The following is a 14,991-nucleotide window of genomic DNA, read 5'->3' on the forward strand; positions in this document are numbered from 1 at the left end:
GCAGAGCTGCGTGCTCCCTGAGCTCCCTGGCCCCCGCGCCTCCATATTCGGCGAGCCAGCCAATGGAGGTCGAGGACGGGGTCCGGGGGCGGGGCCTCCGAGGACCCCATTGGGGAGCGGCCGCCGAAGGGGTCAGCACTGAGGCAGATAGCGGGCCGGGGGCGGGGCGGACGGCGCCGAGGGGCGGGGACTAAAGTTTCCTCCCCAACTTTCGCCGCCTCGTCCTCCGCCTGCGCGCGCTGCGGCCGGAGTCCTGGGGAGGCGGCGGCAGCTGCGGGCTGCTGCGGGCTGTGCTCGGGCGCTGGGCACCGGGCGATCGCCGTCGGGGCTCGGGCGGCGGGGAGTGGGCGCAGGCTCCCCGGTGCCCGCCCCTCCGCTGGAGTTGTGGAGGCGCTCGCGGGCGGCCGGGGAGGGGCCGGCACCGCCGCTGCAAAATGAGCCTGCTGTCGGCCATCGACACGAGCGCCGCGTCGGTGTACCAGCCGGCCCAGCTGCTCAACTGGGTCTACCTGTCGCTGCAGGACACGCACCAGGCGAGCGCCTTCGATGCCTTCCGGCCCGAGCAGCCCACCGGCGCCGCGCCCCCAGAGCTGGCCTTTGGCAAGGGCCGCCCGGAGCAGCTGGGCTCGCCCCTGCACTCCAACTATCTCAACAGCTTCTTTCAGCTGCAGCGCGGAGAGGTGGGTGCCCCGCGTGCCCCCCTCCCTCCGCCCCACGGCGCGGGGCCTTCCCCTCTCGGTCCCGCGCTTCCTGGCCTGACCCTGCCGGGCTCCGTATTGCCCGGCCCTGCTTGGCTTTGCTTCGCTCAACTCTGCCAAACTCGCCTCCCCAAGTCCCCAGGGCGCCGGGAGCGCGTCACCTCCAGGCTGAGATCGGCCGACTGCGAGCTCCGGGGGGACAGGAGGAGGGGGCGGCTGAGCCGGGGGTGGGGGGGCCTCCAGATTGTCTCCACACAGCCCGGGCGCGGCCGGGGCCGGAGCTGCTTCCAAGTGTCCTTCTCATGCCCAGCCCCGTCCCTCTCTTGGCCACCCTCGGCCCAGACCGAGAGTGCGGATTCGGCTCCAAGCCCCTCCGGAGGGGCCTTAATGCCTTTTCTCCTCCCACCTTGGAGGTCTCTGAACCGAAGGGCACCTCCCAGAAAAGTGACTCGACCGACCACTGGGCTTTTTCTGCCGCTTTCGCACTGGGACCCCAGATACATCCTCCAGCTGCTCACCCTCCCCCAGCCACGCATGGGAAGTGGTTTCGAGGGCTTGACCCCACAGACTGAGCTGTCCCCCGCCCTCCCAGCTTGGAAGGAAATGAAAGGGAAATCCTCTTGAGCTCTTGGGAGGGGGGCTAGATAGGGAGCGAGAAGTTCCAGCTGCCCAGTTGCTGTCTCCAGAAGCCTGGGCCGGCTGTGTTGGGGGATTCAGTTACACAGTACATCTTTCCCCAGATAAGTAAATACATGGTGCCAGGACCTCCTTTCTGCCTCTGAGGGGTCTTGTCCAGAGCCTTCCTGGATACCACTCATTTTTCCTTTCAGCTGGACTCCTACTCCTCAACTCACACTTTCTCCCACTGCATTTGGGGACTGCAGATACTTTTCTGTGGCCTTCACTCCATACCCATCTGGCAGCTCTCTCTGCAAAAGTGCAGGGACAGGGGGGCCGGGGCGGGGAAGAGAGGATAATGAAGATCCCTGTCTTTCTGGCCCCAGGCACATGGGCTTAGTTTTAGGAAGGGCAGACCTGGATGGGTTAAAGGAGGAGGCCTGTGTGCATGGGAGTGGTGGAGAATGGGAGACATGGGAGAGCTCTGTTTGGAGGGCTACAGGTGGGTCCACCCAAGGTGAGCCTGGGGAAGGTCTAGTTCACCTGTGTGACTAGAACTGGTGTTGAGCAGCTGAGGTCCAGTTGTAAATGAGTCTGGAAGGGCCCTCTTTGCGGCCAGGCAAAATTATTGGTATGTCAGTGCTCTTTGTAAACCATAAAGCACTCGCTCCACTTATGGAATTGTTCTTGGCTAAGAAGCTTTCTTGCTGGAGGTTTCACCTCCTCTTCAGGGAACTGGGTTTAGTGAGCTGTGACTGTGAAGGGTAGGTTTTTTTTTTGGGGGGGTGGAGGGGCTCTCCCTAGTCTTTAAACATTTTTATTTATTTATTTATTTATTTTGGATAGGGACAGAGAAGTTGAGAAGGAAGAGGGAGATAGGAAGGGAAAAAGGGAGAGAGAGAGAGAGAGAGAGAGAGAGAGAGAGACACCTGCAGTACTATTTCACTACTTACGAAGCTTCCCTGCCACAGGTGGGAATCTGGGGCTTGAATCTGGTCCCTTGTACACTGTAATGTGTGTGCTCAACCAGATGCACCACTACCTGACTCCTCTCCTTAGTCTTTTCAGTCACTTGTCTTACCAAACATTGTTGAACTCCTAGCAGTTCCCTGGGAATTCAGTAACAGGCTGGTGGGGTGTGGGACATAGATTAGAGGACAGAACAGTTGCTACAGTATGAATGAATGGTGGGGTGAGAGGCTTTTGGGAGCTCAAAGAGGACAGTGATCATACATGACACCTGGGTCACATAGGGGTCCCTGTAAACTCTGCTAATCTGCCTCTGGTGACCTTATTCCCTGAATGTGTATCTCCACTGAGAGAGCACCGAAGGGCCTGGCTTCCTCCTCCATGGTAGTAGAATGTGCTTCTTCTTAGAAGTTCTGACATCCAGGGCCTAGCTCTGTCTCTGTGAGACCTGCCTCCTTCTATCACTTCATTGCCTCTTACCTCAGCCCTCCACGGGCATCAGTGGGAGAAGGAGCTGGTGAAGGTGACCCTCAGCAGTGGTAGAGAAGAGGCTCTGATGACTCTTTCTGCCTGGGCCTCAGTTTACCCATCTATTGAATCATTTACTACATAGGGGATTTGCAGTCAGGCTTGTTCAGGGTGATGTGGCATAGTCTTTAGACCCCATGGTGAAACTGAAAGTGACACCAATAGGAGTGAGTGTCCTGCTGACCATCTGGATTAGGGGGTGTGCTAGGGGCTTCTCCCATATCCTCAGGCCACTCGCTTCTTGGAGGGGCTGCAGGGCTATGCTTGCTGACTTCTAGAAGGTTGCTTTGGCTCCTGGCTCAGTGTTTCTCTCTCTCTCACTCACTCTCATGCTCTCTCTTTCTCTCTCCCTCCCACCCTCCCTCCCTCCCTTTCTCTCTCTTTACCCCTCTCCTAAACCCTCTTAGAGCCCCAGCTGTGCTCCTGGGGACAGGCCTTTCCTACTTTCAGGGCTTAGCCAGTGACCTAATATGGCTCCAAAACAGCAACTGGCTGAGAAGACCAGAAAAAAAACTACCCCCTGCCCCCCAACATCTGAATGCCTCCAAGGTGCTGGTTGGAGAGGAAGCAAGTTGGTGTAGATTGGAGGGCCCTCTGTGAAGGGCCCTCAGCCCCAGGAGCATCGCCATTCTGCGCAAGGCCTGGCAGGCCCAGTGGCAGTGCCTGTGGATGTGACTTGCATGCTGACCACTGACCACGGCTTGTCTGCATCAGTTCCTGTGCCAAGAGCCCACCCCCTCCTGCACCACCCCCAGGCTGCTCCCACCACAATAAGCAAAACACCATGAATGCAGCTGGGATTGGGGCGGGGAGGTTGAGGACATGGGGGCACAGAAGCCCATTGTACCCCTGGAACCTCAGCGCTGGAAGCTGAAGATAAGCCAAGGGTTCTGAGTGGAACACTGGCCCTGGGAACTGAGAGGGATGTGGTCGAGTTCAAGTACAAGTGTAGGGCAAGCACCAGGAGGGAGCTTGGATGCTTGGGGGTGGGGAAGGGGCCCCCAGCTTCTCATTTTATGTTAAGGGGGCTAGACCAAAGCATGCTCCAGCAGTGTGTGTGTGTGTGTGTGTGTGTGTGTGTGTGTGTGTGTGTGTGTTTAAAGATTTATTTATTGGCATGAGCAAAAGAGAGAACCAACCAAAGTATAACTCAGGTACGTGTGATGCTGAGAATTGAATTCGGAACCCCACATTTTAAGTTCAAAGCACTACCCACTTTGTCACCTCCTGGAGTGTGTGTGTGTGTGTGTGTGTGTGTGTGTGTGTGTGTGTGTGTGTGTGTGTTTAAAATCTCTAAGTGGAGAAGTTAGGCCGTATATGGACCCATTTTTAGCCCTGATCTGTAATAACAGTTTCATATCACTGAAGAGAGACTTCAGAGGTCCTTGGCTGAGTTGTTCTTCTTTGTCTAGGATTATAAGAAGACAATTCTTAAAGGGAGTCCAAAATGGGTGACCTGGGTTGGTTGGGGGGGGGTCTTCCCTCTCATGTTTTGTTTGGAGTTAAGATTTATAGCAGTGAGTGGAGCTGTGGGACTCCATGTTCACAAAAGTAGAGTTATCTGGGGCCAGGAGGTGGTGCACCTAGCTAAGTGCATACAATATAGTGTGCAAGAACCCAGGTTCAAGCCCCTGGTCCCCACCTCTGCAGGGTTGAGGGGTTAGGGGAGGGAGCTTCATGAATGGTGAAACAGGGCTGCATGTCTCTCTTTTTTTTTTTTTTTTTGCTTCCAGGGTTATTGCTGGGCTCAGTGTTGGTTGGCACTATAAATTCACTGTTCCTAGAGGCCATTTTTCCTGTATTGTTGGATAGGACAGAGAGAAATTGAGATGGGAGAGGGAGATAGAGAAGGGGGAGAAAGAGAGACACCTGCAGACCTGCTTCACTGCTTATGAAGTATCCCTCATGCAAGTGTGGTGGTAGGGGTTCGAGCCCAAATCCTTGTGCTTGGTATACTTAATTTAGTTTACTTAACTGGGCATGCCACCATCTAATCCCCTGCGAGTTTCTCTGTGGCTCTTCCCTCTCTACTTCTTCCTCCCCTCTCAACTTCTTTCTGTCTCTATCCAATAATAAAATAAAAATTAAAAAGTAGAGTTATCTCCTTGGTTGGACAGCAGTGCTTGGGCCCTTCAGAACTAAGGATGCCCAGCTCCCTCGTGAGTAGTTCCCGTATCCCTTCAAGAGAGATATGGCTGTTTTGCTCCAGGTCAGTTTACTAGGAACAGAGTCTTGTGGTTCAAAGATGCTTTGTGGGGATTTGGGGAAAGGCTTGGGGGTAGACACATTTGGAAAGCGTAGTATAAATCCTTCCCTTGGAGACAGGCAATTCTTTTTAGCACAGTAATGTGTCTGGGAAGTTCTAAACCTATCACCATTTCTTCAGTGCAACTTTTGCTATACCTGTTTGACTAGAGTGTGTTTGGGGCACAGGATACCTCCCAGTGTTTAGAACATCTTCAGGCCCAAGGGATGGTTCCTCGTATAGACCTTTCCCTTTTTGGATTATTCCAACCCCTAGTAGACTCTTTGGAGCTGTTTGTTTTTATCATAGCAGTAGCTTTTAAAAAAAATATTTATTTATTTATTCCCTTTTGTTGCCCTTGTTGTTTATTATTGTTGTAGTTATTGTTGTTATTGATGTCGTTGTTGTTGGATAGGACAGAGAGAAATGGAGAGAGGAGGGGAAGACAGAGAGGGGGAGAGAAAGACAGACACCTGCAGACCTGCTTCACCACCTGTGAAGCGACTCCCCTGCAGGTTGGGAAGCCGGGGGCTCGAACCGGGATCCTTACGCCGATCCTTGCACATTGCGCCACATGCACTTAACCCGCTGCGCTACCGCCGGACTCCCAGCAGTAGCTTTTATAGCACCAAAACCCCACTCCTCTTCAGCATCCACTGGAGATTTGAGAAGTGTCAGGGCTTTCAGCCTTTTTGCACAGGCTATCAGAGGCCTTAGAGGAGCAGTGGGGATTTTCTGCTTTGAAAGGTCTCCAGTCTTAGAAGGTTTTGATGTGTCACCTGTGTCTTCCACAGGTGTTGATGTGCCAGTGGGCTCCCTGGACAGTAGAACAGTCGCATTATCTGTGTGAGCTTGTGTGCTTGTCTGCCTGGGTGGGACTGGCAAAGGGCATCTAGAGCTGCAGTTAGTTGCCAGCAGCCTTTGTGGTCTGTGCAGGATGGGTAGTGGGAGGCAGCCCCGGTCCTGGGAAGAAGGGCCATTGCAGCCCAGCCAGGAGCTTGGGAGGATGCCTGGTGGTTCCCTGGGCCACCCCAGAGAAGCTGAGCTCTGATTCAGGCAAGGAGGACTGTCATTCGAGGGCCTGTTGGCTGAGGTGGCCTGCCCCTCCCTCCCTCTGTTAAATGAAGCTGACAAGGCACAGAGGGGAGACCACACCTTGTGGGCCTTGTGAGTCAGGTGGGAGGGAGGAGAGCAGCCAGCAGCATTAGTAATTAGTAATTGTGGGGTGGGGAGTGCCAGACATTGTCAACACCAAGAGGAGGCCTTGCAAAGAAGACTGGCCCTTGAAAAGCAGCCCCTTCCTCAGCTTGGTGCTGCATTCCTGACGTCCCTTTCCTCATCACTCCCCTTTTGCAGAAAATAGAAGTCTAGCAGGCCACCCAGTCTGTGACAGAGTGAGATCTAGAACTCTGTAGTCTTCTCTGGTTGTTTCTGTGGCTCACCCTGCTGCTCTTCATGTGGCCTTTCACCTGGACTGTTCTCTGTACCTCAAGGCAGGTGATAGCCAAGAGCATTCTTCAAGCCTCAGTGTCTCTGACATTTTGTCCTGACCCCAAGCTTTTTGAGGTGGGCATTGGCCGTGGACATTGGTTTCCCTTCCATGCGCCTGCTCCAACCTGTTCTCCAGAAATTCAGCATGAGGAACCTTGGGTTGTAAGTCCAAGGGTGACCAGGTTTGAGATAGGCAGATGAGTTGGACACTGAGCACTTCCTGGCATGTCCCTCATCACAGCTTCGATGTGGCACCCCCATTGTCCAGATGGGGAGACTGAGGTGATATTGTTAGAATCACTACTTGAAAGGCCACCACTGAAAATACCGAACAGTCCCACACCACTGAGAGTTTGCTCTTGTTTCTACCTAAAATGAGGTTCCCTGCCTTTGCACAGTTGACAGCTTTCTTCTTTGTGCCACAGTGAAAGCCCCTTCTCTGAGAGGCACACTGGGTGTCACAGGTGTGTATGCGTCCTCACCGGCATCCGTGTCTCCTGATGGATGAGCTGTGTGTGTTTGTACTCAAGCATGTCTCAGCACTGGGCATTCCTGTGGAGTATGCACTCTCTGTCTTGACCTGTGTTGTTGGCTCGAAGGAGAAAGTTTATCCTTTTCCACTTCATAGTCCTAGCATCGAAGGCTTCATCTGTGCCTGGGGCATTCTGGGTTCCCCCTTGATATTTTAGATGGATGAGTAGAAAGAGGATTTGAACCCTCTCCTCCTCTCTTTCTTCCCCAGACTTGTGCTTCTTTCTTCAGCTCACAGAAGAAATACTCATGGGTTGCCTGGTAAATTGGAATGAGGTGTCTCAGGAGAGAGTAGACCTCTGTCTCCTAGAGTTGTTGCAGCAAAAGCTTGCGTGTGTGTGCAGTTCTTTGGTTATGAACCTCTTTTGAGAAGCTGAGACAGCAAGGGCTGGGTGGTGGCACACCTGGTTAAGTGCATACATCACAGTGCACAAGGATGTAGGTTCAAGCCTCCAACCCCCACCTGCAAGGGGAAAGCCTCGTAATTGGTGAAGCAGTGTTGCAGGTGTCTCTCTGTTTCTCTCCCTCACTATCCCTTTTCTCTCTAAATCTCTCTCGGTCCTATCAAATAAAATAAATAAAGTTAAGAAAAGAGAGAAAGAAAGAGAGAATCTGAGACAGCTAGGCTTCCTCTCTTCAGCACCTTGCACAGAGCAGGACATGTGCACAGGCAGACACTCCTGTTGCCACAGGATTTCAAGGGGGCCATGGCATCCATGTGCTGACATTGGACCCCCAAATCCAGGTCCTGTGTTATAGAGGCTGCAAACCTCTGTGTCACCCAGACTGGCTAAATATGAGTGGTTTTCTAGTCCTGCTTCTTAGGTTCATGCTTTCTGTTTCATTCACCAAATGCATTCTAGAAGTAAGAGGCAGACCATTCCCAGTACCTGTGCTCCCATTGGGCAGTGGGCATAAAGCTGTGCCCTGTGAGTACCTAGCAGATAAGTGGTGACCTGGACAGGAACAGAAGGAGCTGTGTGGGTAGGGAGTCTCCTCAATGCCTTCACTGCTGCCCTGGTGCCCTTCTTCCAACCCTTTCCCACCTCGCTGTTCCCACTCCCTCTACCAAAAGGAACTGGACTTATTTCAATGAGCATCACTTCCCCGACTGTGTACAGGGGGTTGTGTTCTGTTTGTCCTGGGTGAATAGACTTCCAGGAGATGACGGTGCCATTACAGAGTCTGGGTGAAGAGCTGCCAACTCTGCCACCTTCCTGGTCCAGAGATCAGTTTTGGTCTTGACAAGGGAAGTCCTCAGTCTGGATGTGGCTTTGTTTTTGCTTTAGTCAACTTCTTTCCCTCACAGCCTATTTCCTTCTTCTCTCCCTGACCTCAGCCCACATTTGCTTTTGCATGTGTGTGTAAGGTGTGTATGTATTTAATGCCACAGTTGCAGGTAGACCTCAGGGGGGAAATGGAAGAGGTCCTTGGAGAAGGAGTGGAGTCATTGTGAGAGGAATAATTTCCTGCCCCAAACAGAAGTGGGTAGGTAGGGCTGGGTGTTGGTGTACTCAGCTGAGCACACATGTTACCAAGTACAAGGATACACCTGCAGGGTGAGAAGCTTCATGAGTGGTCAAGCAGTGCTATAAGTGTCTCTCTCCTCTATCCACTTTCCCTTTCCGTTTCTCTCTGTCTCTATTAAGAAAAAATTAAAAAAGAAATGGGTGGGTGGGACAGTCTAGGGATGTCTTTATAGGGAAAAGAAAGCAGTTGTTCAGCTGCTGTGGGAACCCCCACAGAGTTGAGGGCTAGAATCAGAAGGAGGAATCAGAAAGAGAGCCCTGAGCACCCCCCTTTCCCGGAACCATCTGAGTCTTGGGTGGGAGCACAGGTGGAGATGGGCAGCACTCAGCGTTTGCTTAGTTCAGGCCTCCTCTGACGCTGCCCTTCTTGCCCCTGCTCTGCCTTGTCCTTCCTGGGCTGCTGCTCCCCTCTGAGCCTGGTGATCCTCCTCTCTGCTCGCCTGCCTGCCCTCAGCCCTCCTCACACTCCTGGGTGCATGGAGAGGAGAGAGGTACAGTCTACAGGGTTGAATCAGCCCTGGAAATCTCTGCTTCTTTGCTCTAAATTCTTCAGTCGACTCATTAACCCTGGCATCCAAACCCATCATCCAGCCCAGAGAAGCAGATACCTCCTCTTGCTAGGGCTGAGGGACTCATCAATATGACATCACAAGACATCTATGCTAAGCAGAGCGAGTGGTCCACACCTGGTATTTTCCTCAGGTTCTCCTTTCCTGATTCTAACACACCATCAGATCTATGTCTGAATCTTCCCTTGTGCCTGTTGTACTGTCTTTGAGTAAGTTATTCAGAGTCTCTGAGCCTCAGGGTTGCCTTCCCCCATACCACAATCGAGATTATTTCTGGTGGTTAGTGCCCCCATGACAACTCCATAGTTCCCAGCAACTATTTTTTTTTTTAAGAGGATGAGAGACAAAGATAGAGAGGTAGAGAGAAAAAGAGCGGTCTGGGTGGTGGCACACCCAGTTGAGTACACAGAGTACTAAGCGCAAGTACCTGTGTAAGGTTCTGGGTTTGAGCCCCTGCTCCCCACCTGCAGCAGGGACATTTCATGAGTGGTGAAGCAGGTCTGCAGGTGTCTTATCTTTCTCCCTCTCTATCTCCCCTCCCCTCTCAATTTCTCTTTGTCCTATGGAGTGACAAGGGGGAAAAAAGGAAAAAATAATGGCTGCCAGAAGTGGTGGATTTGTAGTGCAGGCCCCAGTGATTAACTCTGGAGGGAGGGTGGTAGAGAGAGACTGACTTACAACATAGTTCCAGGCTGAGAGAGAGAGAGACTTACAATATTGTTCCGCTGCTTATGAAGTTTCTCTCTGCAGATGAGGGTTGGGGGCTTGAACCTGGGTCCTTAGGCATGATAATGTGTGCAATCTACTAGGTGAGCCACCACTGGCCCCCGAGCTTCAGTTTTGAATTCTCTAAAATGGAACCGGATAATGCCTACTGAATAGTGCTGTTGCCAAGCATAATAGAACTAAGAAAGGAAAAAGGCTCAGTCAAGTGCATGACATGAGGAGAACTGGAATAAATTGTAGTGTCCTCCCACCTGACTTTCCCCAGTAGTATTGCCAGAACCTTGGAGAAGTTCCACCAACAAACGGGAATCTGACTCTGTCCTCCAGATGTGGTGTGAGGGTCACATGCTCTCTGCTAGCTGCTAGGGTCACTGACCCAGAGAGGAAGGAGAGGTGGTTGCTTGTCCTTGGGTGATTGGGGCCCTGAGAGGATCACACACCATACAAGTGGGACACCCCTCAACTCAGCTGCTTAAAGCAGCTTAATCTGAGCTGAGTTCAGTCCATGGGAGCTAGGAGATCGCAGCCTAATCGCAGGGTGTTAGGGTATCCCCTGTTTCATCTGTCCAGCGGGGTTCCCAGGCTCTCCTTTGCCTGTGATCCTCTGTACCCAGGACAGCACAGCCATGGGAGTAGCAGAAGCAGTCTGGGCTCTGGGACAAGGTGAGAAGGTGTCACTGTATAAAGAGACCAGACAGAGACGGAGCTTCGTGAGACCAGAGCAAGGGAGCCTGGGGTTGTCCCTACCCTAGCCTGTAGCACCAAGGGGCAGGGCTACCACAGCGAGGTCTGGGAGGCCCCTGGAGGAGTCAGGGGGCACTTGACCAACTGGACCTTGTGAACAACTGATTTGGTGCCTGCCACACTGTCCTGGGTGGCTGAGAACTGGGGGAAGAGGAAGGAGTGCGGTTTAAGCCCACACATACCACTTGTTTGAGAACCAGACCAGCAACCAGGCCTGAAGAAGGTTTGGATGGACACAGAAAGCTCCCCCCCCCACCCCTCAAGGGGGACAGCTTGTGCCAGAACTGGAGGGAGAAAAGCAGTGGAGCTGAAGGCTGCGGAAGGGAGCAGCTTGATGGCTGCAGGATTAGGGGCAGCGGTGGGAGGAAGCTCTGCCTTTCCATGCCCATCAGAGTCAGATCACATACTCAGAACATTGGGTACTGGGTTGATAAAGCACCCACCCAGTCCAGACTGGGCTCTGGGGGCTCTCACTCTGGGCCTGGGTGCCTGGACTTTCAGCCGGGCGGCAGGAATCATCAGGTTGACCTTTTTTCTCTCCACATTCTGATTTCCGTGTGGAGAGCCCACTCTTTGGGAATCAGTAGGATAGCAGCTCTGCATGTCCTGGTCTTCAGAGTCTGGTTCCCATATGGACGTGGCCTCACCTTTCCCCTCCCTGGCCAGAGCTCCTTGGAGCTGCAGAGAGGAAGCAGCTCCTGCCCTGCCTACAGGCAGGAGTCCTGGTCCTTAGGTGGCTGTGTGCCTGCCCTATGTCCCTGGGCCTCAGCCTGTCCTCTGTGAGGTGAGAGAGAGTGTGGGGGAGCTGGCCATCCTTGTGTTTTCAGCTCTGAGGGGGCATCCACTTGTGGAAAGTGTGTGAAGGACAGGCTAGACTACCCTAGAGGTGGGACAGAGGTGAAGACAGAGCTCTAGCCCACTGCTGTGCCCTGGAGTGGCCTGTGTGGTCATGGGTGGGGTATCAGGCCATCAGGGAGAGGGCAGCCTTCTTAGAAGACTCTGGCTGCCCCAGGATACCTCGGGGCCGCCCATGGGCAGGGGAGAGTGGCCACAAGATGGGGGAGAGGTTTTTCAGGGTGTAATTAGTGCACTCTCTGGCACCCACCAAACTTCCCCTTCCTCTTGACAATTTGTTGCCAAAACGGTATTGATTCCTGTAGACTTGTTTAAATCCTAGTCAGGGAAGGAATAAAGAGAAGAAAGGAAAAAGAAAAAGAAATAAAGAGGGAAGGAAGGGAGGGGACAGAGGGTTGTTATTTGTGAAATTGCATTTCCCAGCCATGAGGGTGAGTCATAGCATTTGGAGCTTCGAGTTTCTTGTTTGGGTGAACTTTTCCCTGGGAGGCTGTGCCATGCTGCTCTCCCTGATGCCAGCTTGGAAGGGAAGTCAAATTAAGGTGCAACTTAGATAGCTTGGAAGGTCCAGGTGCTCCCTAAGGCCAGGTGGGGCTGGGCTGGCTGTAGCTGACATGTCTGAAGGAACTTTGAAAATGCAGATCCCAGGCCACTAAAGAGGTAACTCAGTAACTCAGTAGTGTGTGTGTGTGTGTGTGTGTGTGTGTGTGTGTGTGTGTGTGTGTGTGTGGTGTGTTTGTGGTATGTTTGTGGTGTGTTTGTAAAATAAATCTTGAAATTTTAGGTGATGGCTGGGGGGGGAGAGTTAGTGTTTAATGGCTGCACAGTTTCAGTTCGTGATGATGAAAAAGGTTCTGGAGGAAGGCTGGGCAGTGGTGCACCCTACAGAGTGCAGCTATCTCCCTGCACAAACAAGGATCTGGGTTCCAGTCTCCAGCCCCCACCTGTAAAAGAGAATCTTCACAAGCAGTGGAGCAGTGCTGCAGGTGTCTCTCTCCCTTTCTGATGCCCTCTCCCCCCTCAACTTCTGTCTTTATCAAATAAAAGAAAAGAGAAATGAAGGAAGTGAGGCAGGAAGGAAAGTTAAAGAAAGGAGCCATGGATTCATCTTGTATACATTGAGCCCCAGCGATAACCCTGGTGTTGGGGGCGGGGAGCACCTTTTGGAGGTAGATGATGGTGTGATTACATAGCGCTGTGAATGCTCGAATGCTGCTGTATATGTTTAAAACTGTGTAAGCTTGAAATGAGACCTATAACTAAACCCAAACAGTGATTTGATCTATAACTGTTAGATTTTGTATCAGGCATGATTTGTTACAATCATACTGCAGATTCAAGGCCCTTGATTCCAGGTGACTGACAGCATAGTGGGTTTGGGGTGGAGTCCAGAGAAGTGTATTTGTTAAGTCATTCAATGCAGATCTGGATACACTAGCCCTCCCTTTGAAATGGTAACATGCCCATAGGTTATGGCAGTGTTAGTTAGCTGCTGTGATAGGGGAAAAAAGGCATCTAGTGTCTGCACTTACTGCTCAGCACCCCTCAGAGGTACTGTGGGTTCAGTGTCAGACAGACACAGCAAGGCAGTGTGCTATCTGAATTATTTGGTTTCCCAGTGCTTATGCAAGTTTATGTTGCGCTGGAGTGTAGTCTGTGAAGTGTGAAGTTGCACTGTGTCTAAAAATATACATACATAGATACTTATTTCTTTTTAATTAATTAATCTTAATATTTTATTCACTCATTAGGTAGAGACAGAGAGAAACTGAAATGGAAGGGAGAGAGACACTTGCAGCACTACTTCACCTCTTGTGAATCTTCCCCCCTGCAGGTGGCGACCAGGGGCTTGAACTTGGGTCCTTGTGCATGGTAACATGTGTACTCAACTAGGTGCACCACCACTCAGTATGTTTGTTTGTTTGTTTTTGCTACCAAGGTTATCACTGTGCTCAGTGACAGCACAATTAATCCATCACTCCCAGCAGACATTTATTTTCCTTTTTTCTCCCTTTCTCCCCCCACCTCGGGTAAAAACAGAGAGAAAATAAAAGGGAAGGGGGAATAGAGCGGGAGAGAGAAAGAGAGACACCTGCAGCATTTCTTCATCACTCATGAAGCTTACCCCATACAGGGGGAGACTGAGAGTTTGAACCGGGGGATCCTTGCACATGGTACTGTGTGTACCACCGCCCTGTTTCCCACATACGTTGATTTTTAAGTACTCGATTGTCCCTCTAAATGTTAGCCATCATCTGAGCTGTTGGAAAAATGGCACCCATAGACTTGCTTTATGCAGATTGCCATCATCCTTCAATTTAGAAAAAGTTTGTGGTTCATAGTCAGAAACTGTGGAGTTTTATACCACCTGACTGGGGCCAGGGGATGCCCACATTCTGTTCCAGGTTTGTCACTGGCCTTCTGAGGCAGCTGCCTCTTTCCAGCCTTGCCCTGGCCCTAGGAAAGGGGGTCTGAAGCCCTTCCCAGCCATCCTCATCTCAGGCCCCACCTTCACTAAATTCCATCGTGCCTGACGGCCTGGAGCCTGTGACTCCTATAAATAGAGGCTGTATCCACCAGGAGGGGGCCTGGGCCCAGTCTGCTTTGAAGCTAGGCGAGACATCTGGTTCCTGTCAACTAGAGGTGGGAGAGGTGGGCCACTTCCTCCCGGCTCCTGGAATGCGGCTAGGCCTGAGCTGGGAGCTCCCTGGACAGAGTGGATGGGGCTTTGTGATGCAGGAGCGCAGCCAGAGCACCCAGCTTCAGTCTTTCCTTGTGTGCCCTGCAGACTGCGTGGCTGTGAGCTTACTGGGTGGAGAAACTGAGTCAGCCCTACCAGGTGGAGAAACTGAGACAGCTCAGGGATAAGTGACTTGCCTCAAATCCCTCCCTTAGTAGGTCTAACAGGTCGGTTGCTTTCTGTTATGCCTACTCATCTTGGGGCAGTATGTAAAGAACTTGATGAGGATCAGCATCATTGTTTCCAGCTGGTTGCCAAGTACTAGAAAGGAGAGATGGTCCTTTCCATCTGTGACTTTATGCTAACCCTGTGGGAACCCTAGGAAGTAGCGGTTATCCCCTTTTCCAGAGGGGCCACTGAAACTCAGGGTGCTTCACTGACTGACTTACCCAGAAGATTTAGCATCTGAGCAGCTGAAGGGTCAGTTGGAATTCCCTGTGGTGTGTGAGTATGTGGGCATGTGTCAGGGCCTATGGGCATCTCCCCCCCCCCCCCCGGGTCTGCTCTCATAGCCTCTGTCCCCCACAGGCACTGAGCAGCAGTGTGTACAAGAGCACCTCTCCCTATGGCTCCCTCAACAACATCGCCGATGGCCTCAGCTCCCTGACTGAGCACTTCTCTGACCTAACCCTCACCTCTGAGACCCGAAAGCCCAGCAAGCGGCCCCCACCCAACTACCTGTGCCACCTGTGCTTCAACAAAGGACACTACATCAAAGACTGCCCCCAGGTAAGGCATCTGCGTCTGA

At 52.2% G+C, this 14,991-nt stretch overlaps 1 protein-coding gene across 2 annotated transcripts in view; it reads left to right on the forward strand.

The window, feature by feature from the left end:
* Nucleotides 1–241: 241 nt before the first annotated feature.
* The window catches only part of ZCCHC24 (zinc finger CCHC-type containing 24), a 67,901-nt gene continuing 53,151 nt past the window's right edge, over nucleotides 242–14,991 (forward strand). For both annotated transcript variants that reach the window (XM_007539401.3, XM_060205074.1), the window contains exons 1-2: nucleotides 242–680; nucleotides 14,772–14,972. In XM_007539401.3, coding sequence (XP_007539463.1) covers nucleotides 435–680; nucleotides 14,772–14,972 — 447 coding nt within the window. In that variant the 5' untranslated portion in view covers nucleotides 242–434. The remainder of the gene's footprint in view (nucleotides 681–14,771; nucleotides 14,973–14,991) is intronic.

Source organism: Erinaceus europaeus, chromosome 1, assembly GCF_950295315.1.
Source record: "Erinaceus europaeus chromosome 1, mEriEur2.1, whole genome shotgun sequence".
In the NCBI taxonomy this organism is placed as follows: Eukaryota; Metazoa; Chordata; class Mammalia; order Eulipotyphla; family Erinaceidae; genus Erinaceus; species Erinaceus europaeus.